This window comes from Mustela erminea, chromosome 10, assembly GCF_009829155.1.
Source record: "Mustela erminea isolate mMusErm1 chromosome 10, mMusErm1.Pri, whole genome shotgun sequence".
Taxonomy (NCBI): Eukaryota; Metazoa; Chordata; class Mammalia; order Carnivora; family Mustelidae; genus Mustela; species Mustela erminea.
Genome location: NC_045623.1, coordinates 84,733,965 through 84,759,172, shown reverse-complemented (window position 1 = coordinate 84,759,172; position 25,208 = coordinate 84,733,965). Strand labels below are relative to the sequence as shown.

The following is a 25,208-nucleotide window of genomic DNA, read 5'->3' as shown; positions in this document are numbered from 1 at the left end:
CTCCGTTTTCTTTTTCGGCTCTCCCCTGCTGTCTCAACTTCATCTTGGTAGTGCACATCAAGGTCAAGGCCTTGAAGACCGTTCTTCCTAACCCCTGTATGGAAGGACAGGAATGGATCCCTATAGTCTTCTTGGATAAATCTTGGGCTTTTGGGGATCTTCCACATGGAGCATTACAAGATATTTATGAAGGCATCATTTTGATGTATTATTTTGCTTGTAAAACACCTGCATTTTAAAATCCTGATTTACTTGGGGTGCCTGGTGGCACAGTCCGTTAAGCGGCTGACTCTTGGTTTTGGCTCAGGTCGTGATCTCCAAGTCATGAGACTGAGCCCCGTGTCAGGTTCCATGCTCAGCGCAGAGTGTGCTTATGATTCTCTCTCCCTCCCCTCCACCCACCCCCAACTTTCTCTTAAATAAATAAATAAATCTTTTAAAAATCCTGATTTACTCAGGATTTCCTTTCCGTTAGAGAAAGGAGAGGAAGTAGTAGAAGGGAGTATTGAGGAGAGAAACCCCATTCTGCCAGCCATATGCCATCCACTGTAATCCCGGGAAGCAGATAACAGGACACCTGGCATGCTGAGGAGGAAACTCAAGTTCAGGGTATTGAGGTGCTCCGAGCTGAAGGACAATGGCAGAGTGGGATCCTGGACCTCCAGCTCCAAATCCTGTGCTCAGAAACACCGCTTGCTTGTTTATAGCAGAAAAGAGAGAGCAGGTTGTCCCCTCCCACAAGTGTACTTCTGCCTTTCCCCGACCCTTGGATCCTGGGCTCTAAGCATCTCTGAAGCTGGTCCCACCCTTCCAATAGTTGTGAGGTTTGGAAGCATTGGAGCCCTCTGACCCTGCTTCCAGAGCCTCCTGGGTCCCCGGGAGGCTGTGTACCCTGTTAGAGCTGTGACTGGATGTGTCTGTGTGGAGGGAGAGGGTGGGGTCTGGGATCCCCTCCGGAAAAAGGAGGAGGGCAGAGAGTGGGGTCTTGATTCTGCCTCTCTGCAGACCAGGCTCAGTGCTGAGATGGGTGAGTACTCCTGTCCCTTCCTCTGACTGCTGGCTGGACTGATCCAGTTGCCTGTGATGGAAGGCTCCTGGCCGCTTCTGCTTTCCTGCTTCTTCCTGATCTGTCCCTTGGACTCCAGCCTGCCCCTCCTTGCAGCAGGCTCCTGGGTGACCAACCTGTCACAATGCCTTGGAGGCTGTGCTACAGAGCATGGAGGGACTCTGTCTCACTGGTTTCACTTCTGTCCCATACCCGGATGCCTTCTGCCACTTCCCGGAGTTCAGGTCCTGGGACAGAGTCTTCATCTCACCTAGCTTCTACCAGGAGCTCTTGGGGGCTTGGGGCAGCTGCAGCAGCCTTTTCACTGGCCCCCCCGAACTTATTCCCTCTTTCTACCCCTGACACCTTGGGCAACCTGAGCTCCCTCCAGCACCTTGTTTTCTTAGGCCCCTGTCTACATAAGAACTTGGGTGTTCAGTTGCCTTCCAGTCTATGCAGCTGGCTGCCAAGTAGAGTGGCTTTCAGAATGTGGGGGAGCTGGCTGACATCTTCCCAGATCTGGTCTTGGCCCCTCCTCTCGCGATGCTTGGATCTTGGACATATTGGACCTGTCATTCACCAGCTGGCTGAAAATGGCCAGTCCTGGGACCCTTTGGGACCTCCACCTGGGGACTCAGTGTCTGGATCTCACAAAGATGGAGACAGCTTGCAGTGGTAGGACTGGGGCTGCTGAGACGAGACACCCTATCTGTGATAAACACCAACACGGCCGAACTACCTGCAGGGCCGCTGCCCATTTTGAGTTACAGGAGCTGAATTTGGGCTCCAATCTCATGGGGCACACAGCTCCGGAGGCCCTGGCTTCCTGCCATAGCCTGAAGGGTTTGGGTCTTAAGAGTGGTTTAAGCAGGTTTAATGCTATCTAACTAGGTTTCCTGGCTGCCACGCCCAGGCTTCAGAGACTGAACCCGAGCGGCAACCAATGGTGGGTGCCATGCTGTGCACGAATGAAACAGGACCCTGGAAATGTCCAAAAGTTGGATGCATACCCCACCCCTAGCCACTTTGTCCTGGGAAGCTGCTACTTCAGGGAAGCTGGCTGATTGTTGGGCGTTGGGAGGCAAATATTCCAGGGCCTAAGGAGGTGGGAGATATCAGACTTGGCCAGAATTCACCGGCAGTCCCAAGCCAGGGCTGGTTGGCTCCCCTGGGCACACTGATCCCCCAAACCTGCTTGATACCCTCATGGTGCTTAGCCTGGCCTTGGACTTCCAGGGCCTTGGACTTCCTTGGACTTCCAGAGAGTCTGCACAGCTTGAGATCATAGTTCCCCTCTGGTCCTCCTTGGGTAGAGTTGTCCCTGCCCAAGAGGCTGACCAGCTTGGAGCACTGTGTGGTCCCAGACAGGAAGTTTTCGAAGCTGGATTCTCTTGTCTTTTCACTCTTGCAAACCCTGATTCTCAAAGGCAAGGCACTGCAGCTAGGGACCTGGAATATAACCAAGATCTTCCCTGCACTTGGCCATCTCTCTCTGCTTGGCCATACTTGAAGGCCCTGTGCCCCCAGGGTTCCTCTAACTTCTTCCTCTGGCAGCTCGCCAGGCTCCAGTATCTGTGGTCTGGGTGGATTGGCACAGCCCGGGGCCTGCTGCGTTATGGGTCTGCCCAGTCTATGGGAGCCGAAGCTGCTGGCCCTGGCATCCTGAGTCTGGCCCTTCCCACGGTGGCTTGAGGAGTTGGTAGGGGAGGTACCCAGGCTTGAGCTACTGTATCTGGTCAAAGTGGGGCCAGACGGAAACACTGTTGCTGCTTTCTGGAACCCGGGCATTCTCCAGGTCTGGTGCTGGGCTGAGAGACAGGCCTCATGCTGGATGGCAACCTCCAAGAGCACAGTCCTCAGATACCCCAGTATATGTATATTCTGGGTGCTTCCTTGGCCTGCCCGTGTACCAGTGCCTGGTGGGACCCTGGCTTGAGTGGATCTCCCAGAACATGCATGCATATTGTATCACACCAGCTGTGCTGGCCAGAATCTGGGGGCTACCCCCCACAAAATCCTCTTTTCTCCTTTCTCTGGAGCCACTGTCCTAAAACTTTGGGGTTGGAACTCTTTTGGGGTTGCTCTGCCTGCAGCTTCTGCTGATCTCTTAGATCCTCCTACACGAAGCCAGGATGTCCTAGATTCTCCATCTCCAGCCTTGTTCAGAGCCTGGCTGGCGGGTCCAGTGGTTGGAAGAGTGAGGGTAAGAGGTTTCTCTATATTGTGTTTGCATCCCAGCAAACACAGCAAACACAGGGCTGCGTGCCCAAGAGGGATGGTGAGACGGGAAAGGATGTGGTTGACAATGTGGCTGATAACGTGGCAAGCAGCCGGGCCCTACTCCATGCTGAGTTACCAGCTCCTGCATACGCCACGTGGCCTCTTGGAGCGCTACCTGGTTACCTTCCTCCAGCTGGCAGCTCCCCACCCCCCAGCGCTGCTGCTGGTCTTCCTGGAGCCTGTCTCCCACCACCACCTCCCTGGCTACTGTGGACTGGCCTGGCAGCTCTGCAGAGGGGACTTTTGTGTGTGGTCCAGGGAGGATGAAAGGAGGGAAGGCTTCAGGGCTTGGCTGGGGAGCAGTCTAGGGCAGCCTGGGTTGGGCTAGAGTGGGTGTGCGTATATTGGAGGAGGGGATAGGAAAAACAAGCCAGCCTGGCAGGGAGATAGTGGGTATGGGTGGGTGCATGAGACTGAACCCAGCTTCTGGTGGGAGGTGGGGGTGCTGCATATGTTGGGAGGATCAGCTTGCGATTTTGGGAACACAGGCTTTGGGAAGGTTCTGGATGAGTCTTGGAATGAGAAAACTGGGAGCTGGCAGGTGGCCGTGCGGTATGTGATGTGATCTCAAGATCTCCAAATCCTTAGTAAATTTACTAAATCCATGAAATGCTTGACTTAATTGGACTTTTTGTTTTTGGTGGAAATCCATACGAGGGAGGAGGCAAAGGGGCTGCGGTCATGGAAACTGTAGCTCAGAGGAAATGAAGTTGGAAATTCATGGATGCTTTGGGGAAGGATGGAGGGCTGTGAGTAGTGCTCAGCTGTGGAATGGAGTCTAGGCCAAGTTCAATCAGATCTTCAAGGGGTAGAGGGGCCCCTTTTGCCATCTGGGTATAGAGGAATTGGCAGCTGAGGACTGAAAAACTGGGATGCTGCCCAGGAGGGAGCAGACTGATTGCCTGTTCCCTCAGCAAAGACACAAAGGCATGGTCATACCTATGGTCTTATTTGAGGCCCAGTACAACACTGGGAGGAGAAATCCACCCCCTTGGCACTCAGTGTCCAGCAATGCTGGACTTCTTGGAGCTCCCAGAACACCATGTGCTCTTGCCCCTGGGCCTTTGCATGCACTGCTCCTTTGCCCAGAAACACAATTTCCCTCCTCTGGGGAAACTACTACATATCTTTTAAGATTTAGCTTAGGTACCACTTTTTCCAGAAGCCATTCCCGACCTCCGAGGCTAGGTAAGCTGCTGTCTCTGGGTCCCATAGCTTCCTGCACTTCCCCTTCTCAAAGTAGTGATCACACTGTACTCATCTGCACAGGTCTGGGGCCCCTCAAGCACTGGTTTTCAAAGAGGTATGCACAAGATAAATCACAGGGGTTAAGAAAAAAAATGTTAAGACTTATATTTCTGTTTTTCAATCTCATTTTATTCTGAAGCTGGATTGCCTACTTTTTAGCCATATGGTTTTATGTTACTTAACCTCTGTTCCTCAGTTTCCTCTTCTGTAATATGGGATCGTATCACACTCTTGCTCATAGGGTTTTGTGAGGGTAAAGTGAATTAATACGTATACAGCACTGGGAGCAGGACAGCAATGCATTATAAGTGTTCAATAAAGGTAAGCTTTCTGTGTAATTACATATGTACTACATGTATGTGTATCATTTATAAGTAAATACATATATGCTGGGAGTGTGTGTTCAAAACTATTTTACTAATAGGAAGCATTACTAATTTACTAATAGGAAATTCGATCTGGAAAGTTTGAAGGTCAGGTCCTGGGGACAAGTACCAGTCTGACTCATCTCTGCATCCTTAGAGCCTAGTGCTGGCCTAGTACAAAGGGGTCTTGTAGACAATGGTTGTGAGAAAAAAATCTTGGTGGATGGTGATGCCACGAACTGGGGTCTGGTTCAGGCTGCTGATTATTTCTATGTGAACCTGGGCAGGGCACGTGGCCTCTTAGGGCCTTAGTGTTCCTCCTCTGTAAAATGCCAGGTTTTAATTAGAAAAAAAGCTAATGGAAACCATCAAGCAATTCTGGGCTGGCTTTAGGGTGAGGGGCGCCCTCTTGTGTTGGAATGCTGTTTTTCTCTCTGTGTACAACCTCACCACAGGCCTTTCTCCCCGCAGATGGTCCTGAAGCGGCCATCCTCTGAACCGCAGATCTACCCTTCCAGCTTCAGATCCTGACGCTCTCTCAAATGTCTGATACACGGTCTGTCTTTCTCTACTTAACCCCCACCCTACTGCAACCATGGTCTTTTCCCGATGCAGTGTGGAGCCCAGAAGAAACCTTTGGAGTCAAGGCCAGTAGTTCAAATTCCAGCCTGACACTTAACCATCTGATCTTGAGCAAGTCACTTCATCTGTGTAAGCCCCCATTTCCTCCTTGTAATAGTACCAGCATCATGGGGCTTTTGTAAGACTTCAACAGCAAGGAGTGGTATAGAGGTCACCATTAGGTTCACTGAGCACAGTCATGTGAGTTCTCAACGATGAGTAAGTTGGAACATGTTTCACTTTGAACATGAGGGGAACTGGGCCTTTAAAACTAAAATACAGAATTCCCCTAACATGAGTTAAGCACTTGCCATATTGCTAGGTACTATTACTTTCCCCAAAGTCTCATACCCATTAGTAAAAATAGTAATAGCTAATGATTATTAAACTCCTTCTGACTGGCATGTGCCAAGTCCTTCACAAACTTTCCCCCATTTATTCCTCTCACAAACGATTAGGTAGATGCCATTATGATAATTCCCATTTTACAAACAAGGAAACTGAGGCACAAAGCAGTTGAGTCATTTGCCCGAGGTTTTACAACTAGTGAGTGGCAAAGCCTACAACCTGTATTTGAAAGACGTTTCAGACGCAAGTAGCTTGATTCTAGAGACCTTGCTTTACCTGCATTACCTCAATTTCATCTTCACAACAGCCTGTGATGTATTTTATGTGAAAACCTAACACAAAAGACACGCGGTAATACATTCAAGGCCACACAGTTGGGCTGGGATTTGGAGCCATGCCTGACTGCAAAACCCACGTGTTCAACCCTATATTAGACTGCTCATATCACGAAGTATTCATAATGGTACAAAGCAACTGCATTTATATTGAAATTATTCTGATTATCATTATTCAAATAATGACTAACATTTTTTCCAACACCCACTTAGTGCCAAGCTCTGTCCTGATTTACATAATAATAGCTAACACTCGCTGTGTATTATTAGGACCCGGGCCCTGGTTTAATCATCTTAGTTGTATTATCTCATGGAAACCTCACAAAAACCCGGCGAACGGATGCCATTATCCTCACTTTACAGGTGAAGAACGCGAGGTTCACCACCGAGCCAAAATCACGTGGCTTAACTGTGAGCTGGAAATTGAACCTACAATTGCCCAACTCTCTCCAGTCTACCGGTCACTCTCTCTCTTTACTTCTCCCAGTTTCTCCTGTGACCTCTCCAGGCCCCCATCTCCCGCATTTTTCCTGCAGCAGGCCCCGCCCCTTCGCCTTGAGTGTCCGCCTACTGGGCGATGCCAAGATCTCGGAGCCTGTGGAAAGGACTGGAGTCGCTTCAGGCTCCGCCCCCACGATTTTAGACCCTTTTCCGATTTGTTCCGGCGCTCGCGCGGTTCCTTCTGGGAGTTGTAGTCTCTGACGCTCCATTCCCGTGGCGCGGTTCGGACTCCGCGTCCCAGCGTTCCGTGCGCGAAGCCTGGAGCACTTCCGCCCTGTTATGAAGTGGGTGTCTCGGTGGGTGAGTCCGGGTGGCGGGGCGGGGGTAGCTGAGACTCAGGCTCTGGGTTGGAGGCTTAGGTGGTGGTGGTGTCCCAGGGGGCCAGGGAAGGTGAGAAGAGAGAAAGAAGCTTTTCTGTGGGGGTGGGGGTGAGGGGCGGCCAGAGGATGAAGCGTCCGGAGATGGGAAGGGTCACAGAGGGGTCGGGGATGAGCGGGGACATAGAAGGCCGGGGGAGTGAGGAGGGTCGTGGAAAGGTCTCTAGGTGAGGAGACCGAGAGAGGTTCTGGAGGTGGGAGAGTCCTAGAAGGGTCTGGAGACCACAGAGGGAGGGATAGAGGGTTCTCAGGCCCTGGCAAGAAGTGAAGAGAAGAGGGCCTGAGCTTGAAGCCCGACCTTAAAAACTGTGCTCCAGCCTCTACCTGACCGCCTCGACAAACATAGCAGATCTGATACCACCTCACACTTCCTTTAACGGATGTGACTTCTGGCACGCAGCAGGTGGGACTGGCTATTGTGTTTGGCCCCAAGCCAGCGCCCCCTTTCCTTCCGCCTCATGGAAGTGAGTGGCACCGTCGTCCACTTTAGCCTGGCACCCTCTGATTCCTTTTGCGTTCTTCCACATCCAGGATCTTCAGATCCCTCTTGTTTCCTTAATGTGTCCTGAATCTGCCCCTTTCTGGTCAGGGTTTTTGCTGAAGCCTCCCACCTCTTCACCTCCCCAGCCTGGACTGACACGTTGTAGTAGCGTCATCTGTTTAACCTACAAATCTGGTTGTGCTCTCTGCTTAAAAACCTTCTTGGCTCCCATTGCCTGTAGAATTAAGTCCAGACACCTAACCTGATAGTGAAGACTCTTCATGAACTCTCTGCAGCCTCATCCCAGGCTCCCCGTGCTCCAGGACTGTTTGGTTTTCCCTATCTCTTGGAGAGGCTGTTTGGTTTTCCACCTTATGTGTGCTCTTCTCTCAGCTTAGAGAACACTTTCTCACCCCATTGTCTGCCAAGAGAACCATCCTTCCAGGAGCCAACTTGAATGTTACTTTATTCTCTTCCCTTAAACAGATTAAGTCACCCCTCAACCCCAGTTCCCATAGATCTCTTTTACTGCATTTACCACATTTGATCATAATTATCTGTGACTTTTTTTTTTCTTTCTTTTTGTTTCCTCCACTTGACCGTAAGCATCACCAGGACAGGGACAGTTTCCTAGTCCCCTCCATTTCCTCATTGTCCAGCCCAGGGTTGTAAATACTTGACTACGTGATGCATGTGTGAATAATGACAGTCTAGGGTGAGCTTTGCTATACCAGTCTTGAAGAGTGCTACTTCCAGTGGTTTTCTAGGGCATGAGCTTTTCGTCTTCTGCCTGTCAGGGCTGTCTTTGCTGGGCGCTGATTCATTACCTATGGGAGTTTAAGCCAGGGGTGGCAAATATGTAGAATGTGTGCTGCCACTTCTTCCTGTGTCTGGTGGTCATAGCTAATTGGTGACAACACATAGTGACACGGGTTTCAGAGTCCTTAATGCAGTTGACTGAAATTGGTGCTTTATGTGAAGCCCATTTCCTCTCCCTGGTTTAAGCCCTTAAATGTAAGGTCAAGTTACTTTAAGCAGTAGCGTGGACCATCAGCCCAGTAAGCTTGACAGCCTTTGGGGACTCCTAGTTTCTTCTTTGGAGGTCACAGACCAGTCTTGGCTTTTGCTATGGGATTGGGGCAGATCCCTTACCAACCCACTGTTCAGTGGGTGTGTTCCTTATGTCCACATCCACACTCAACACCCGAGGAGCCAAGGTGCTACTCAGCTTCCCTGTGTTTGTAAAGGGATCCTGCCCCAGTCAACACTGATCCCTCATTGCTTAGGGAGAATCTGTACCCTTTCTAGATCTTCTGGGATATTGGAAGAGACCTTTGAGATCATTTAGCTGAAAGATGGTAAAGTGACGACAGCCCATGCTGAAAGAAACCTATCATCATCCTCTATTTAGTCCTGGTGTTTCAAACAATTTTGAGTTGGTTGCCAATATTTAAAAATCCAGAGTTAGCTTCTGTTGGAAAAAATAGAAGGCCTGGGAACTAGGCCAATGTTCTCTCTACTGCTCCGTAGCTAGCCATAGCCCCCGCTCTACTCATGTACCCATTTACATTGCCTGGCCCCTGCAGCCATTTAAATGTGTAGCCACTGATTCTAGTCTTCTTGTCCCTTCACTCTGCTCCCATCATACTAATTGGGGGCAAGCACTGAGAAGGGTCAAGCTGTATGTAAGCTGCAGAGGCCACATGACGTGTCCAAAGTCACACAGCTAATAATGGCAGGAGTGGAATTGGAACCCTGATTTGCTCCCTCCTACCTTAATGTTCTTTCTACTCTCATACCATCTTCTCAGGAGCTTGGATGATTGGCATACCTAGAGGATGCTGGATGGTGCATTTAAGAAAAATGAGTGGAAAGAATGAATCTTGGCTGAGTCCCAACTCTGCCGCTTGCTAGTTGTGTGACCTTAAGTGAGTCTTCATAGAAGCTCAGTTCCTTCTATGTAAGTTGAGGATATGGACTCAAACATTACAGGATAATGGAAGGTGGAAATCACATTTAGCCAGAAATCACAGCTTGAAAATCCTCTGGCAAGGAGCCATTTAGAAACCAACACACTGTCTTTCGATAAGCTAACCAGCACAGCTGGGTTTCCTTGTTTGAATGTCAGATGAAAGAGTTGGCCTGTGTTTGGGGACCCTGCTGTATGAAACATACTTTGCTCACACCCTGGAAAGGAAGGCTGGAGGGAACTCAGATCAACCTGGCATCCCTGAAGGTCATGCTCATTCTGAAACAGACACCTAGTGAATGGAACTGACTGCACCATTTAGATTACGGGCTTTCTCTTTCTGGTGTTGGCATGCGGTTTCCTGTGTGTTAGTTACAGATTGCTGTAATACGGTCACACACCAATGACACCTCACTTACTTGCCTGGAGGATTCAGTGAGGTTATGAAGGTGGAACTCTTGGCAGCACGCTGGTGCCTCATGGGCACTCAGTAGATGGGTTCTCTCTGAGGTTGCTGATCCCAGCGTGGCCCGGATCCTCCTGGTCGTCTTAGGACTATTGAATGCCCTTGTCTGTTTTTTCCTTCAGCTCTGTGTAAAGTCACCCTGCTATTCGCTGACTGTATTAACCTCCCTCTGTGGATAGGCCGCTAGTCATTATCTGTCTAAGAGAGTAGCAGAAATAGCTTTCAGATTTGTATTTGAAGCTAACCTTTGGGACTTTCCGGTCTTTCCAAAAGAAAATCCCTGTTACCTGCTACCCCGGGCTTTGGGGCTGGCAGAACTACTAATTGCCGATTTTGTGGTAATGTTCTCTTGGTGCAGGAGCACAGACTTCTTTGCTTGCTTATTGACTGTCTCTCTCATGAGAGAACTCTCATGAGAGTGTAACACACAAGAGTCCTTGTGTGAGAGAGCCACACAAATGGTTTGGACTTGTGCATGATTAAGGCTGTGGTTCAAAAAGGAAATTCCATGAAAAGTTAATTCTTTAGCTTATAATAAATGATGGCCCTTCCATAGCCCATTAGGCTTTCGATGTACCGGATTTACTATTTTAATAAAAGGCAACAAAACTTGCTAAGGGCCCTGCCGTTTATCAGGCACTGTGGATACAGAAATGGGTAAGATGGCATGCTGGCCCTGACACAGTCCAGTGGGGCTGTGAGAGGTCAGAACAGGGAACTACAAGGCTGTAGAAGAACACCTTTATCAGAGGCCTGTGCCAACAGCTTTGGGAACACAGGCGTGGGGAGATGATTCTGGAAGCTGAAGGACAAAGAGGAACTTGCCAGGTGCTCATGCGTTGTGTCCCTAGCATCCTTGTGTTTGTGCAGGTCTTCGGGACAAGCCTTTACTTTGCATCACCCTTGCCTTGTTTCTGGACAGTCCAGTCAGATGGCCTAAAGTCTCTATAGCGCTGCCTCCATTCTCAGTTCAGCTGACTCATTCTCACTTGGGTAGCTGAGAACCTCCTCTGAGTGGGTGTTTTTAGTGTCATCTGGATTTGTTGGGAATGACACAAAGAGCTCATTTTTCCAGATAAGCCAGCATGAGTGTCGTCAGCATCTTCATTGTGTAGAAGAAGCAACCCCAGATGTCCCCTCCACAAGCATTTCCTGAGAGCCTCCTGGGTGTTGTGCCCCACTTATCGCGGGGGTGGGGGAGGGAAGGGGCAAACCATATTCCTTGTCCTCAGGCTGTCTTCTCTCTGTGGCCACACATGCACACACCTCTGTAATACAACATGGAATGTGGCCCGTGTGACCTTGATGGAAAAAAGAGGAGAGGGGAAGTCCTTCTGGCATGAGCACAAAGGTCATTTAGAAAAAATCTGGTGTGTGCAGAAGGGGATTAATGATAACCCCTGCTTCATGACACGTCACCAGTGTGCACTGACCATTATCTCACCGTTTATTGAGCGCTTCCTGCGTGCCCTGAGCACTGTGCTGGGAAGCTTCTGATCTCGTGGGTAAGAGAGCTATGGGGAACATGTAGGTGGTGTGGAAGGTGGTGGCACATGAAGGACTGAATCTTGTTTCAGGGCATAGGGAGGGCCTCTTGGAAATTATACACTAGAAGCTGAGACCTAGCTTGGTGAAGAAAGGGAGAACACTTCCCAAAGAAAGCGGCTGGTTGCCCGTGGGAAGGTTCAGCGGGCAGCAAGCCGTGCGGCCAGAACGCCCTGAGCAGCAGGAATGTGGCAAAGAGATGAGGTGCGGACGTGGGCAAGGTTTGCACTTGATCCTCAGGGATGTGGGAGGTCACTCGAGGGTGTTTAGCAGGAAGTGACCCGGTCCGACTGGGAGCTGGTCTGGTTGTGTTGTGAAGAAGCCCAGGTTGGGGTGAGGGGACAGCAGGCAGGAACATGAGTCAGGAGGCTGAGGCAGCAAAAGCATGGCCACTCAGTGGCATGAAGCGGTGGCATTGGGCTGTAGATGCCTAGAAGTCCAGGAGGGCACAGCTTGGTGATGAACTGGCTGTGGGGGATGTTGGGGAGAGATGATGACCAGCTTTCTGGCATGGTTGGTGCCTTGGGGCACCTGGGTGGCTCAGTCAGTTAAGCATCTGCCTTCACCTCTGATCCTGGGGTCCTGGGATTGAGCCCCGCATCAGGCTCTCTGCTCAGTGGGGAGCCTCTTTCTCCTTCTCTCTCTGCGCCGCCCCACTGCTTGTATATGCACGCTCTCTCTCACAAATAAATAAATAAAATCTTAAAAAAAAAAAAAAAAAAAAGAATGAGGTGCCTTAGTAGGGTGGAGAGTTCCAGAGGAAGGGCAGGTTTGCAGGAGAAAAAGATGAATTCAGTTTGTGGCCCACTGAGTTCGAGGTGCCTAGTAGACAGTCAAGAGGAAATGTCCTGTAGATGGTTGGATTTGTGGTCTGGAGGTCTGGTGGCGGGTCCTGGTGGGAGTGTTGGGAGTCCTCAGTTTTGGGATGGTGAAAAATACCAGATGGGTGGGTTGACCTAGAGGGAATGTGGAGTGGGAAGGATTTTGCAAGGAGAGCACCCTTAGGGGAAAGCTGAAGGTCTGTGAAAAAAGGCCTTATGGAAGGGGTGACGTTTGGAACCCACCTTGAGGAAAGGTCAGACTTTGGGCCCGCGTAGAGGAAGGCAGGCGTGCTAGATGGTGAAGGCCATGATGCCAGAGTACAGGGTTCTAGCATGTCCCAGAGGACTTCATACTGTGCTGTCCTCCGAGGCGTGCTGGCTGATGGTTTGGGTGCCCGTTTATGCTTCTTCCTCTCAGCACGCCAACCCCAGGCAAAGGCAGTGGAAGGTACGGGGGTCCTCTTACATTGTCCCTTGTTTCTCTGCCTTTAGAGCCTTGGGGAGCATTGCCTCTCCTAGGAGCCCCTTGAAGGACACGCCTTAGATGCAGGAAGACGTTGAATGAAGACAGCCCAGCTGAAGCGAGGTATCCTGGACCGACCATGGCCACGGCCCTAGAACCCCAGACCCAGGCCTCTCACCAGCCGGAGCCTGAAGAACTCCTGATTGTGAAACTGGAGGGGGACTCGTGGAGATCAGAATCCAAACTCCGGCAGGAGGACCGTGTCCCTGTCCCTGGCCCTGAAGCCTCTCGCCAGCGCTTCAGGCAGTTCCGGTACAGGGATGCGGCGGGACCCCACGAAGCCTTCAGCCAGCTCTGGGCGCTTTGTTGTCACTGGCTGCGGCCGGAGATCCGCCTCAAAGAGCAGATCCTGGAGCTGCTGGTGCTGGAGCAGTTCCTGACGATCTTACCCAGGGAGGTCCAGGCCTGGGTGCAGGAGCGCCACCCTGAGAGTGGTGAGGAGGCCGTGGCCCTCGTGGAGGATTGGCACCGAGAAGTCCGGACTGCGGGCCAGAGGGTGAGGCAAACAGTCTGTTCTTGAAGGAGCAGGTCAGGCAAGGCGGCGGGGCTGTGACTACCTTGATAATTGCCAAAGGCAGTGGTAGTAATTGTGATTGTTGTTGGTACTGAGCAACCCACATTTATTGAGCACTGCTGTGTACCCGACATCGTTCTCAGTGCTTTCCATATATTAACTCATCTAATCCTGTCAACGGTTTAATGAGATTGGTACTGTTATCCTGATTTTACCCATGAGGGAACTGAGGCAGAGGACAGATAGGTGGTTGGCCTGAGGTCTCAGAGCCCCAGACAGCAGAGCCAGAATGTGTGGCAGCCTGACGCTAAAGCCCACATTCAGAACCACTGCCCAGATTGCCTCCCGGGACCATATTCACAGTGTGGGCAGTTTGTGTTACGTTTCACATGGGATGACATCTTGAGGTGCTTTACAGCAGAAATCTGGGTGGACAGAGGTAGCCTTATCATCCTCATTGTGTAGATGAAACTAAGGCCCCCAAACTCAGGTGGCTCGCAGAGCTCAGTGAATCGAACCAGAGCCTCAACGTATATTCTCTGGTTCCAAGTTCGATGTTCTTTCTGCGACATGACAGGTGCCTCATCTGCAAACCACGGGAATTAAAATACCTTTTAGGCATGGGGCTCAAATAGGTTAGTAACTGACATCTTCCTGAGCACTCACTGTGTGTCAGGCCCCGCTCTCTGCTTTCTCTGTGTATTGCTCCTCTAATCAGCACAGCAGCCCGAGAAAGTAGGTGCTGTTCTGCTGCCATTGTTTAGCTGTGTAAACCGAGGCTCAAAGAGGTAAGTAACTTGTCTAGATTTCTATTAATTAAGTGGTAAAGCCTCGTGGATTTAACATTCACAGTTTCAACAATTTGCAAGAGACTGAAGGCCTGTGATGTCATTTTATAATTTTTCTCTGGTACCACTTTTTTTTTTTTTTTTGAATCCTGCTTTTGGAGCTGGCATGTGTAGAACAAAGTCCTTGAGCCGGCTGCGGGCTGAGCTAGCTGCCCAGAACCTTCATCTCGATGTAACCCTGTTGTTTCCCCTTGTTACATGGTTTTTGTGATGTTATAGTTAATCCCTTTTTGTTGGGGGAAATTATAGGTTTGAGAATATCCCTTGCAAATGGCAGGGGTTTTCTATAAAAGGTAAAGCTTTGGACAGATGAGAGAGAGGAAGGGAGGTTTGTGATCTGTGAGTTAGCTTTTTGGACTCCTTTACAAACCCTTTGAAGACACAGAAAGCGTCCTATTTGAAGTTACAGGACTAAGTATGAGAGAATGTACCTTATTTGAATTTACCAGCCCACCGTCCCATATTCTTTCTTGTAAAGAAACCAGCTATGCCTCTTAAGTGGCAGTGAGAAAACAAATGGAAGTCTCAGGACTTCAGAGCTGAAAGATGAAGACCTTGAGACCCAGAGAGAGAATTGATTTAAATCAGGGTCTCTATGCTCTTTATCTGTAAAATGAGGGGGTTGGACTAGACCAAAAGTTCTCAAATTATACTCCTGTGAGCTGAGCCGAGATTGAACTGCTTCTAAAATTAGAAAAAGAAAAAAAAGGTAATGGAACGTTCTTTATGATGTGACTTTTATTTTTCTGTTTGAACTTTCTCCTGGCTCCTGGGTACTTACAAATGTCCAAAAAAAACGGGTAAGTAGCAAAGGAGCTCCCTGCCCCCACAGACCTTACAACTTGTGATTACATTGTGGGGTACCTGACTCGGTTACGTTTTCCACAAGGGAAATTTTTCCAAGACCTTCCAGCTAATTAGGTCCCGTGGAGAGAACTGCCGGGAAAGGCGGTGCTCTGGGCAACGTCCTCCAAGATCTTTTCCTTAAAGAGACATTTCAGCTCTGCTATTGGGTGGGTTTTGCCTTGTTGATTCTGTGGTCACCTCTTCCAGAACCCCTCTCCCCATCAGGTGCATAGTCATTTAAAATAAAATATATATATATAGACTTTATTTTTTTAGAGCAGTTTTAGGTTCACAGCCAAACTGAGCAGAAAGTGCCCAGATTTCTCACACGCCCCCGTTCCCCCAGCCCACCGGCCCATCGTTCCCCGCCAGAGTGCCGCACCTGCTGTGATTGGTGAACTTACACAGACACGTTACTATCACCCAAAGTCTGTAGCTTACATTGGATATCACTCTTGGGAGTGGACGTTCTGTGGATTTTGACAGATGTATAACAACATATATCCACCAGTATAGTATCATACGAGGTAGTTTCATTGCCCTGAAAATCCTCTGTGTTCTGCGCATTTATCCTTCCTTCCCCAACCCCCTGGCAACCACTGATTTTTCTCCTGTCTTCATAGTTTTGCCTTTTCCAAGGTGTCATGTAGTTGGGATCATACAGGATGTATGTAGCCTTTTCAGATTGGCTTCTTTCACTTAATGGTATGCATTTAAAATTCCTCCGTGTGTCTTCCTGGCCTGATAGCTCATTTCTTTTTAGCACAGTAATATTCCATTGTCTGAATACACAACAGTCTGTTCACCTACTGAAGGGCATGCTTCCGAGTTTTGGCAATTAGGAGTAAAACTACTATAAACATCCATGTGTAGGCTTTTGCGCGGTGCACAGGCGTTTTTGATGGATTCTTTATCGATTCCTACCCCATGCACTTTTTCCTTCTCCTTGTCACTTGAATCTCTCCTTTTTGTGTCTACAGTTGCCATCTGTGGAATCAGAATCTTTGCTTAGGTGTTTCAGTCGTTGGAGGAGCTCGGGCTGCCAGGGAGGATTGTTATGGGGTCTAGTCACACAATTTCTCCGTAGATTGTAAGATTGAAGCTGTAACAAAGAGAGGCTGATTTGTTTTTTACTTAAACAGTCATGGAGGAAAGTTGTGAGCAGATGTTTTTTCCTGTGAACCACACAGGACATTGGTGGATGGCCTCATCTGGAATGGCTTTTTAGGCTCAGGGCCCATTCCTGTATATCTTAAGGATAAACATCCCTGTCTTTGGGAGAAGATTGGAGTTTTCAGATCAGTCAAAGATTTTTGGAGTTACAGGTTTGTTTCAGACTCAGTAAGTCGATGAAGGTGGATATTATTATTTTGAATCAAAAATAAGGTTCAGAGCAATGTATATAACTGCTGTGTTTTATATGGAAATAGGGAAGCAAGAAGAGTCTATATTCATAGATGCTTGTATATAAAGAAACTGAGATGCAGAGCAGTGGTTTCCTGTGGGGAGGAGTGGGGAGAAGGAAGACCCTGGGTGGATGGGATGGGGACGGGGCTGGGGACGGGCTATTTTCGCTAACTAGACCTTCATGGTTTCTATTTCTGAACCACCTGAGTTTTGAAAATACCTACTGAAGACATTGAAACACATTTTTTGAAGTTTCTATAAGGCAGCGGGAGTGTTACATTGTTGAGGTTTTAGGGCCAGAAAATAACATCTCCACCTCCATCTCTGAACTTGGAACCAACGGACAGATAAGAAATGAGCTTTATGATAACGCTGAGTTGGGTACTATCCTCTCTATGATTTTTCCCTCTTATTTTATATATGTGCTCTGTGTCTCTGGGTGCTTTTCTGCCTGAACTTCTGCACTGAAATCGAAATTGCCACTTCTGTTTTTCCTTTGAGTTACAGTGCCTTGTCTCTGCTTCTCCTTCTGTTTTAAGAGTAGAGGGGCCTCTCTCCAACAGTGCATACTTTCATTCCATTTTAAAATTCCATCTGTAAAAAAAAAAAAATCCATCTGTGGTTGTTTGCCTCTCCCTTCTCTTATATTTATTTTTGAATTTTCTTTGCCTTGCAGCAGGAATATTTAGGCTATTATATTTAGAGTTACTGTTATATCTGTTTTTATCTTTTGATGGATACCTGGTTAACTTTTTTCTTTGCTTGATACCTTAAACATGAAATCTCCAGTTTTCGATATTTAGAGTTTATGTTTTAATGTCATAAAATCATGTGACATGATTTATCTCTGTGATTCAGAAAGATTTGGAACAGTAGCAGCCTCATTGAGACACTCATGCGGTCTCCCCCGTTGAACAAAACAGTAGTCATTTGGTGGCATCAGTGCTGGTCTGTTTACTAATGTCAGTCTCATGGCTTTGTTGTCATACTTTGAGTCATCCTTGGATCTTAAAAAGAGCTTGTGAACCTCTGGACCACAGCTGTACTCAAAAGAGCATTCTCTGCCCTAGCAACGTTGGCCCTATTGAACTGACGATTGGGAATTTTGACCCTCTGTGTAGGAACTGGACTTGTGTGCAGAAGAGGCCCGGTCCTTAAAGGCAGTGCAGGAATCTCAGCCTTGTCAGCTGCAGCCGGCGAGTCACTGGCCCGAGGCACAGCGCCAGAAGCAGTGGGTGAAGAGTTCATGCCCTGATCTTCCTAAGCATTTAGACACCAAGATGGTGCCACAGCCTTTGAAGGAGAGCGGTGAGTACCGAGAATCAGGGAACCCAGGGGAAAAGAGGAGAAGATTAGAGGAAGTAAGGAAGGGTGCCGGGGAGGAGGGGTGTGAGGAATTGAGGCACGGGGAGGAATAGTGTCTGATGGGCGCGCTGAGAGGGACGGCGGGTCAGCATGGCGCAAGGAGGGGCAGCTCCCCGCGATGTGGGCGCGCCCTCCTGAGCCGAGTCACATGGCACTTCCAGGTCGGCTTGGGGTCAGGTGGTGATCAAAGAGGAGTCTGAGCTGGCATCTCACACATGGCCCATCTCTCAGGGTGGCTTCGAAGCCAGACCCTCCAGAAGGGAAGTGAAAGGGGCAAGTCTGCCCTGGCTGGTCGGGTGGTCTCAGTTTGATGCCGTGTGACCCTTGGAAAGCTTGACCTGGGAGGGAGTGTTTCCGGGGAACCAGAGCGTGGGTTTCAGAGACTGTTCCTTCTCCTCAGCTGTCCTCACTCCCCGAGTCCCTGCTGTCCCGAAGATGGGGAGTGTTGGAGATTGGGAGGCGACAGCCGAGTCGCAGGTAAGCTGCTGTTTGTGCTTCCTTTCCTGTCCTGGCTTCTCTGAGGCCTGTGCCCCTGCGTCCCTCTTCTCTCTCCATGGCCTGCCGTCGGCAGGAGGGCGAGTGTTGGAGGGTGTTAGCCTCCCCCCGACCCCCATCTGCTGGGCCTCTCCTTAGTCATACTGCTTCTTACAGCGATGGCTTCACACATGGTCTCCCTGTGTCTGTGACCTGTCCTGGGGCCTGCTTGGGTTCCCAGGCTGATTTCAGTTGTGGTCCTTGTCTCGTACATCTCACAGGAAGCCCTGGGCCCTGGCAAACACGCTGAGAAGGAGTTCTGCAAGGACCCCCCAGGAGACGGGTGTGGGAGCGGCGTGCCCCTAGGTAAGGAAATAGTGCTCTCCTGGGAAGCTCTTGTCTGGTTTCTGGTACACTCAGGTCCCGAAGAATGTTTCCTCTCTCCCTTAAGACTCATAGCTCTGGAAAGTCTGGCACTTGAGAGACAGGAAGAAGACAGCTCTCTGTGGCCAGCACTGGTGGCAGGGATGGAGTGGGGGGCGTGGGGTCTGCCTGCATGGAGGCTGGTGGCTGGCTTCTGAGAGCCTACCCTCCCGGGGCGCATTTCTTCAGTTTGTTCACCACGGCGGTCCTAGGCTGTCTCAGGAACCCAGTCCTTTCAGCAGCAAACAGGGTCCATGTCTCATGGGCAGACTCCAGTGAGCTGAGCCCATGAGACTGATGCACTAAACCACAGTGAGAAGCCCGCATGGCCAGCCCCTGTCTCTGGGCGCATCTCCACAAAACGAAACCATTTCCCTGCAGAGCCTGGGGTCAGTGTGAGGGGTTAGACGCTGGAGGTGGATAAAGTGGCAGACAGTGCTAGCTGTGCCTCCTAGGGGAGTTAAGGGGAGACACGGGAAGTGTTGGCACCTTTCTTTATAGTAGAACTCCTTTTTTAGATAAACCATGATATCTGGGTAAGATAGTGTTCACAGCAAACTTTGGGAAATGCTGAACCAAGTAAGGCTAAAGTTTCTTGCAGCTCTCAGCTCTTTCTGATCTGGTTTTCTTCAGATATTTATTTTAATTAAAGGCTTCCTGTTTTGTTAGGGCTGGGAGCTGTTGGGCCAGCAGTCCTTTACACATAGCTGCTAAGTGTTAAAAAAATAAGGAAACATACTTTCTCACGTTTCTGGAAGTCGAGCGGAGGGCACGCTCCAGCCCTGGTACAGAGTGTCTCAGCAGTGTCATGGCAGACCGAGGGCCTTCCTCTCTGTTCTGCCGTCCTCAGTGTCTGCCTCTCACTAGAGCTGTCATGTGTCATAATCAGAAGGTAGAGGCCAATGTCAGTTGGGCTCACAAGTTCCCTAGCAAGAGACACACACATGCACGCAGAGACATACACTCACAGTGAATGAGTAAGAGAGAGGAAAACTTTTTCTCCAACCATTAAATTCATTCTGGTCGGGCCAGTGTAGGCCACGTGCCCATTTGTGGACCAGTAGCACTCATTCTTTGTGTGATGTATTTCACAACTCCAACAAAGAAAGCAAGCGAACAAAGCTAACAGGTCAGTTAGCGTGGGGAATTGACATGGGAACTTCTCATTAGCCTCATGCAGGGAAATGATCTCTCTTAGGGGCATTTTGGACAAGCACTCTGCTTATGTGTCATTTCTATTTAATCATTTCTCTTCTTTCTTAGGAGTTCCAGTTTCAAAACCAAGTATCAACTGCCGGCAAGAGCAAGGACCAGAACTTTGGCGTCCAAGCTTTATAAATTCCGGAAAAAGGAACACTGCAGATTATAACCCAGGTAATGAGCAAACAAGACCAGCTCAGGCATTGGCCTGGAGAGACTCAAAGGCCTGGGAGGAACCATACCAGTGGGACACAGAGGACATGAAGGTGTCGGGTGTGCACTGGGGCTACGAGGAGACCAAGACTTTTCTGGCAATTTTGAGTGAGTCTCCTTTCTCTGAAAAGCTCCGGACTTGTCACCAGAACCGCCAGGTGTACCGGGCCATTGCAGAGCGGCTGAGGGCCCGGGGCTTCCTGCGGACCCTGGAGCAGTGTCGCTACAGGGTCAAAAACCTCCTACGGAATTACCGGAAAGCCAAGAGCAGCCACCCACCAGGGACATGCCCCTTCTATGAGGAGCTGGAGGCCCTGGTGAGGGCACGGACGGCCATCAGAGCCACAGACGGCCCAGGAGAGGCTGTGGCACTCCCCAGGCTGGGGGATAGCGATGCAGAGATGGATGGGCAGGAGGAAGGGGGCTGGGAGCCTGAGGAAACGGCAGAAGACTGTGATGGTGATGACCTGGCCCCTGATGAGTCCATCCGGGAACCCAGGATCCCAGGGGGTCCAACTCTGTTCCAGAGTCGTATTGGTAAGAACAAGGGCTGTTGTGGATCCAGATTCCAACACCCCTGCCAGCCCAACCTCTGCTCCCTGAGTTCAGGGCATAGACTGGATTGCAAGTTTAGATCAATGCCCCTGGAGTAAGGGGTTAAGTTCCTTTGGTTGTCCTTAAACTCCTACTCTTGCCTCCTATGATCAGTTTCCTAGAATGAGTTTTTGCTATGGAAGCAAACTTTTGAGACCTTAAGGAACCCTAAAGAGGTAATTCAGTATCAGTTGACCTTTGAACAATATAGGGGTTAGGGTACCGATCCTCTGCTTTGTCGAAAATACACGTATAACTTCTGACCCCCCCCCAAATTTAACTAATAGCGCATGCTGTGGACCACAAGCCTTACCAGTACTGTAAATCATACATATTTTATATATGTATTATATGCTCTATTCTTACAATAAAGTAAGCTAGAGAAAAGTTATTAAAATCATAAGGAAGAGAAAATACATTTACAGTGCTGGACTGTACATAAAAAATCAAATCTGTGTATTAGTAAATCCTTGCATCTTAGACCTGTGTTGTTCAAGGTTTAGCTGTATTTGCCAGAGCATGTCACTAGGAGGATGGGGAAGGTTGTTGTGTTACATGAATGAACTTTTAATTTTAATGTGTAATGAGCACATCAACCTGTGGTTACAGACAGTACCTTTAGGTAAAGAAAGATACAGAGTGAGATATTTAACATGGAACAGAAGTCATGACTGAAAGTCATGACATTTGGGAAACGATCATTGTGTAAGTGGAAACACAGAAGCCCAAGAGATGAAATGTGTTATCTAAAGATACACAGTGAGGTAGGGGCAGGGCAGAGCCCAGAGCTCCTGCCTCCAGTTTTATGTGGTTTCTCCCCCTCCACCATGCTGCCCACCTGGGCTGCATCATTTACCCACAGAGGACCTGAGAACAGACCACCCCCTTTTCATTCCTCCACAAAAGGAAAGGGCATCCTTGGTTGGATGCTATTGCAAGATTATTTGAAGTCCAGTTATGTCTAGGGATTTTCAGTTCCCATGTTTGTTAAGAGGAAAGTTCATAAAATAAATACAGGATGTGTATGGGATGGATGTAGAGAAAGTATCTTGGATCCCAGCTTCAGGCCTTTCCCTACACCAGCCAACTGAAGCCAGAGGAGTTGGGGTTACCTGGTATAACGTGGCCACCTAAGTCCTCTTCAGCTAGGACTCAAGAGTTAATGGAAACTCTTAGAAGGGGTGGGGTGGAGTGGGAGGCCGTGGCTTACCTCTGAGAAGCAAGGGTATAGTCTTTGCTGGGGCCCTGGGTGCCTGGAAGATTTCTAAGGGTCCTGTGTTCGTTTTAGACATTTGGAAAGGGGGGGCAGAGGACGGTGAACCCTGATGATCTAGGCACGTCTCATTATGCCTCACAGTTCTGAACTCTTCACTCCTGACAGCAGGTGTGCACTGGGGCTACGAGGAGACCAAGGCCTTCCTGACCATTCTTAGTGAGTCCCCATTCTCTGAAAAGCTCCGCACCTGTCACCAGAACAGCCAGGTGTACCGGGCCATCGCAGAGCGGCTGTGTGCACAGGGCTTCCTGCGGACCCTGGAGCAGTGTCGCTACAGATTCAAAAACCTCCTTCGAAGCTACCGGAAAGCCAAGAGCAGCCACCCACCAGGGACATGCCCCTTCTATGATGAACTGGATTCCCTGATGAGGGCGCGGACTGCGGTCAGAGCCATGGGAACCCTCAGGGAGGCAGCAGATCTCCCTAGGTCGGGGCAGAACAGTACTGAGGCTGGTGACCAGCAGGCCTGGGATGAGGTGGCAGATGAAGATGCCATCAAATCTTCAGCCCCGTGTCCTAATATCCCAGACACTGGTAAGTGGGGAATAATTTGATGCCCACAAAATCCAGAAGCTTGCATGGAGAACAAGGGGGCCAGCTCATTTCTTGTTTGTCTCTGAAGTATAAGAGAGAATGGAAATGAATAGGAAAAGCATTTGTGATTTGCTCAGATGATTCAGTCTCTAGCTTTGTGTAATCCCCCAAATGAGATAGGCAGTCAGGTCTTAATTTTACTTGGATTTAACTGGGAAAATATAGAGTTTATTCAATTTCCCATGATGTGGGCTGTTTGTAATGTGCTAGAAGAAGGTGTTCAGTATTGAGTAGAGGGATGGGGGAGTTGGGCAGAGACTGACTGGCCGCGTGGCCTGGGCTTCATGACTCCGTCAGTGGGGTCACCATGTTCCAGGGCTCCACTCTCTGCTTTGCCCTTCAGAAATTTACAGATGCCCCAAAACTTGATTAGTTTCATGTTAGTTGCCTTATAAGATGTGAACAGAAAATACGTGATAAAATTCACACTAAATTCACAAACACAAGGTCCATAAATAGATGTTAACTAATGAATGAAGGAAAACTGCCTTTCTGTCTATTTCAGGGTTTGAGATGAGGCCTAAGGATGAAGACCAGATTTCGGAGCAGGACATTTTTGAGGATTTGCCTGGAGCCTTATCAAAATGCACTAGAGAGGATGTTTGCCACCCTCCTGACTGGGGGCAAGACAGTGAAAATGAAGAGGAAGGTGAAGGGCAGTGGGGAAACACCCAGGAGCAGTGGGAAGAATGTTCTTCTGAAGAGGACTTAGAAAAACTTATCGACCATCAAGGCCTGTACCTGGCAGAGAAACCTTACAAGTGCGATACATGTGTGAAAAGCTTCAGTCGGAGCTCCCACTTCATTGCCCACCAGCGGATCCACACAGGTGAGAAGCCCTACAAATGCCTTGAATGTGGGAAAAGCTTTAGTGATCGCTCCAACCTCAATACCCATCAGAGAATCCACACTGGGGAGAAGCCTTACAAATGCCTCGAATGTGGGAAAAGCTTTAGTGATCACTCCAATCTTGTCACCCATCAGAGAATCCACACAGGCGAAAAGCCCTATAAGTGTGGGGAATGTTGGAAAAGTTTCAACCAGAGCTCAAACCTCCTGAAACATCAGAGAATCCACTTGGGAGGCCATCCTGACCATTACAGTGAGCCTGGGGAAAAGTTAGGCCTAAGCTTATCCTTCAGTGCTCACTGCAGAAGCTCTGCAGAAGAGATGTCTCTTGAACAGCCTCAGAGCACTAGTAAGAACTTGAATTCTGGCCCACACAGCACCAACTCAGGGGAAAAGCTCTACCAGTGTTCTGACTGTGGGAGAACCTTCTCGAAGAGCTCTGCCCTCATCAGTCACCAAAGAATCCATACAGGAGAGAAACCATATGAATGTGCCGAATGTGGGAAAAGCTTCAGTAAGAGCTCCACGCTGGCTAACCACCAGCGAACCCACACGGGGGAGAAGCCGTACAAGTGTGTGGACTGTGGGAAGAGCTTCAGTGAGCGCTCCAAGCTCGTCACACACCAGAGAGTGCACACAGGAGAGAAGCCCTACAAATGCCTTGAGTGTGGGAAGTTCTTCCGTGATCGTTCCAACCTCATCACTCATCAGCGGATTCACACAGGAGAGAAGCCTTACAAGTGCAGAGAGTGTGGGAAGTGTTTTAACCAGAGCTCTAGTCTGATCATTCACCAGAGGATCCACACTGGGGAGAAACCCTACAAGTGCATGGAGTGTGGGAAGGACTTCAACAATAGCTCCCACTTCAGTGCCCACCGGAGAACTCACATGGGAGGGAAAGCATCTTAGGAGACACCCCCCCACCCCACACCCTTGCCATAGCAAAAGAGAGAAATGTATATTGAACTCTTCTCAGATCGTTAAGATATATGCTAGAAACTTTACCCAGTTTTTAAGCTTGGTGTATACCCAGGAAAGCTGTCTTGGTATGATCCAGGTTATTTGGAAGTGAATTACAAATGCAAAGGATCCAGATTTGAAGGCACTTTCTTTTCTAAATTTTTAAAAATTTTTAATGTTTTAATTTTAAAATTTTTTAATATTTTTAAAATTTTAATTTTTAACTTACATTCAATTTAGTTAACATACACTGTAGTATTTGTTTCCGGGGTGGAATTTAGTGACTCATCAGTTGCATGTAACATCCAGAGCTTTCTATCAAGTGCCCTTCTTCATGCCCATCACGCAGTTACCCCAGCCTCCAGCAACCCTCAGTTTGTTGCCTGATGTTACGAGTCTTTTATGGTTTGAAGGCACTTTTCTTAAGTGTAATTCGTTTTCCTCATGTAAACCGCTCCCCATGCAGTCCTCAGGCTGTCCTTACATTTGCTGTCTTGGGAGGACTTTATCAGTGTTCGAGCCAGACTGGTAATGTAGGGGATTAGAGGGAAATCCGTGGTCGAGATTCCAGACCTCCCTGTGCCTTTACACTGTCCCCAGGTATACACGGTGCATTGGCAAATTCTTATACGTGGCAGGTTTCAGCTGGGGCGTGTCCATATAGAAGAACTTTGAGACTGGGAAAGCAATCAGTGGCTTGAAGCAGACCACCATGGCCTC

The 25,208-nt window shown here is 49.0% G+C and overlaps 1 protein-coding gene across 6 annotated transcripts; it reads left to right on the top strand.

The window, feature by feature from the left end:
• Window positions 1-6,940: 6,940 nt before the first annotated feature.
• On the top strand, window positions 6,941-24,687 carry ZSCAN20 (zinc finger and SCAN domain containing 20). Of its 6 annotated transcripts, none has more exons than XM_032302521.1 (8): window positions 6,941-7,043; window positions 12,895-13,421; window positions 17,662-17,848; window positions 18,306-18,382; window positions 18,661-18,745; window positions 20,066-20,752; window positions 22,194-22,619; window positions 23,185-24,687. In XM_032302521.1, exons 2-8 carry the CDS (start codon window positions 13,005-13,007, stop codon window positions 24,435-24,437), a joined length of 3,132 nt encoding a protein of 1,043 aa, XP_032158412.1. In that variant the 5' UTR covers window positions 6,941-7,043; window positions 12,895-13,004; the 3' UTR covers window positions 24,438-24,687. The 6 variants fall into 6 exon arrangements, with proteins under 6 accessions (XP_032158412.1, XP_032158409.1, XP_032158415.1 ...); XM_032302518.1 differs by having other exon boundaries at window positions 22,191-22,619; XM_032302524.1 differs by having other exon boundaries at window positions 20,066-20,176; window positions 23,185-24,686.
• Window positions 24,688-25,208: the final 521 nt, after the last annotated feature.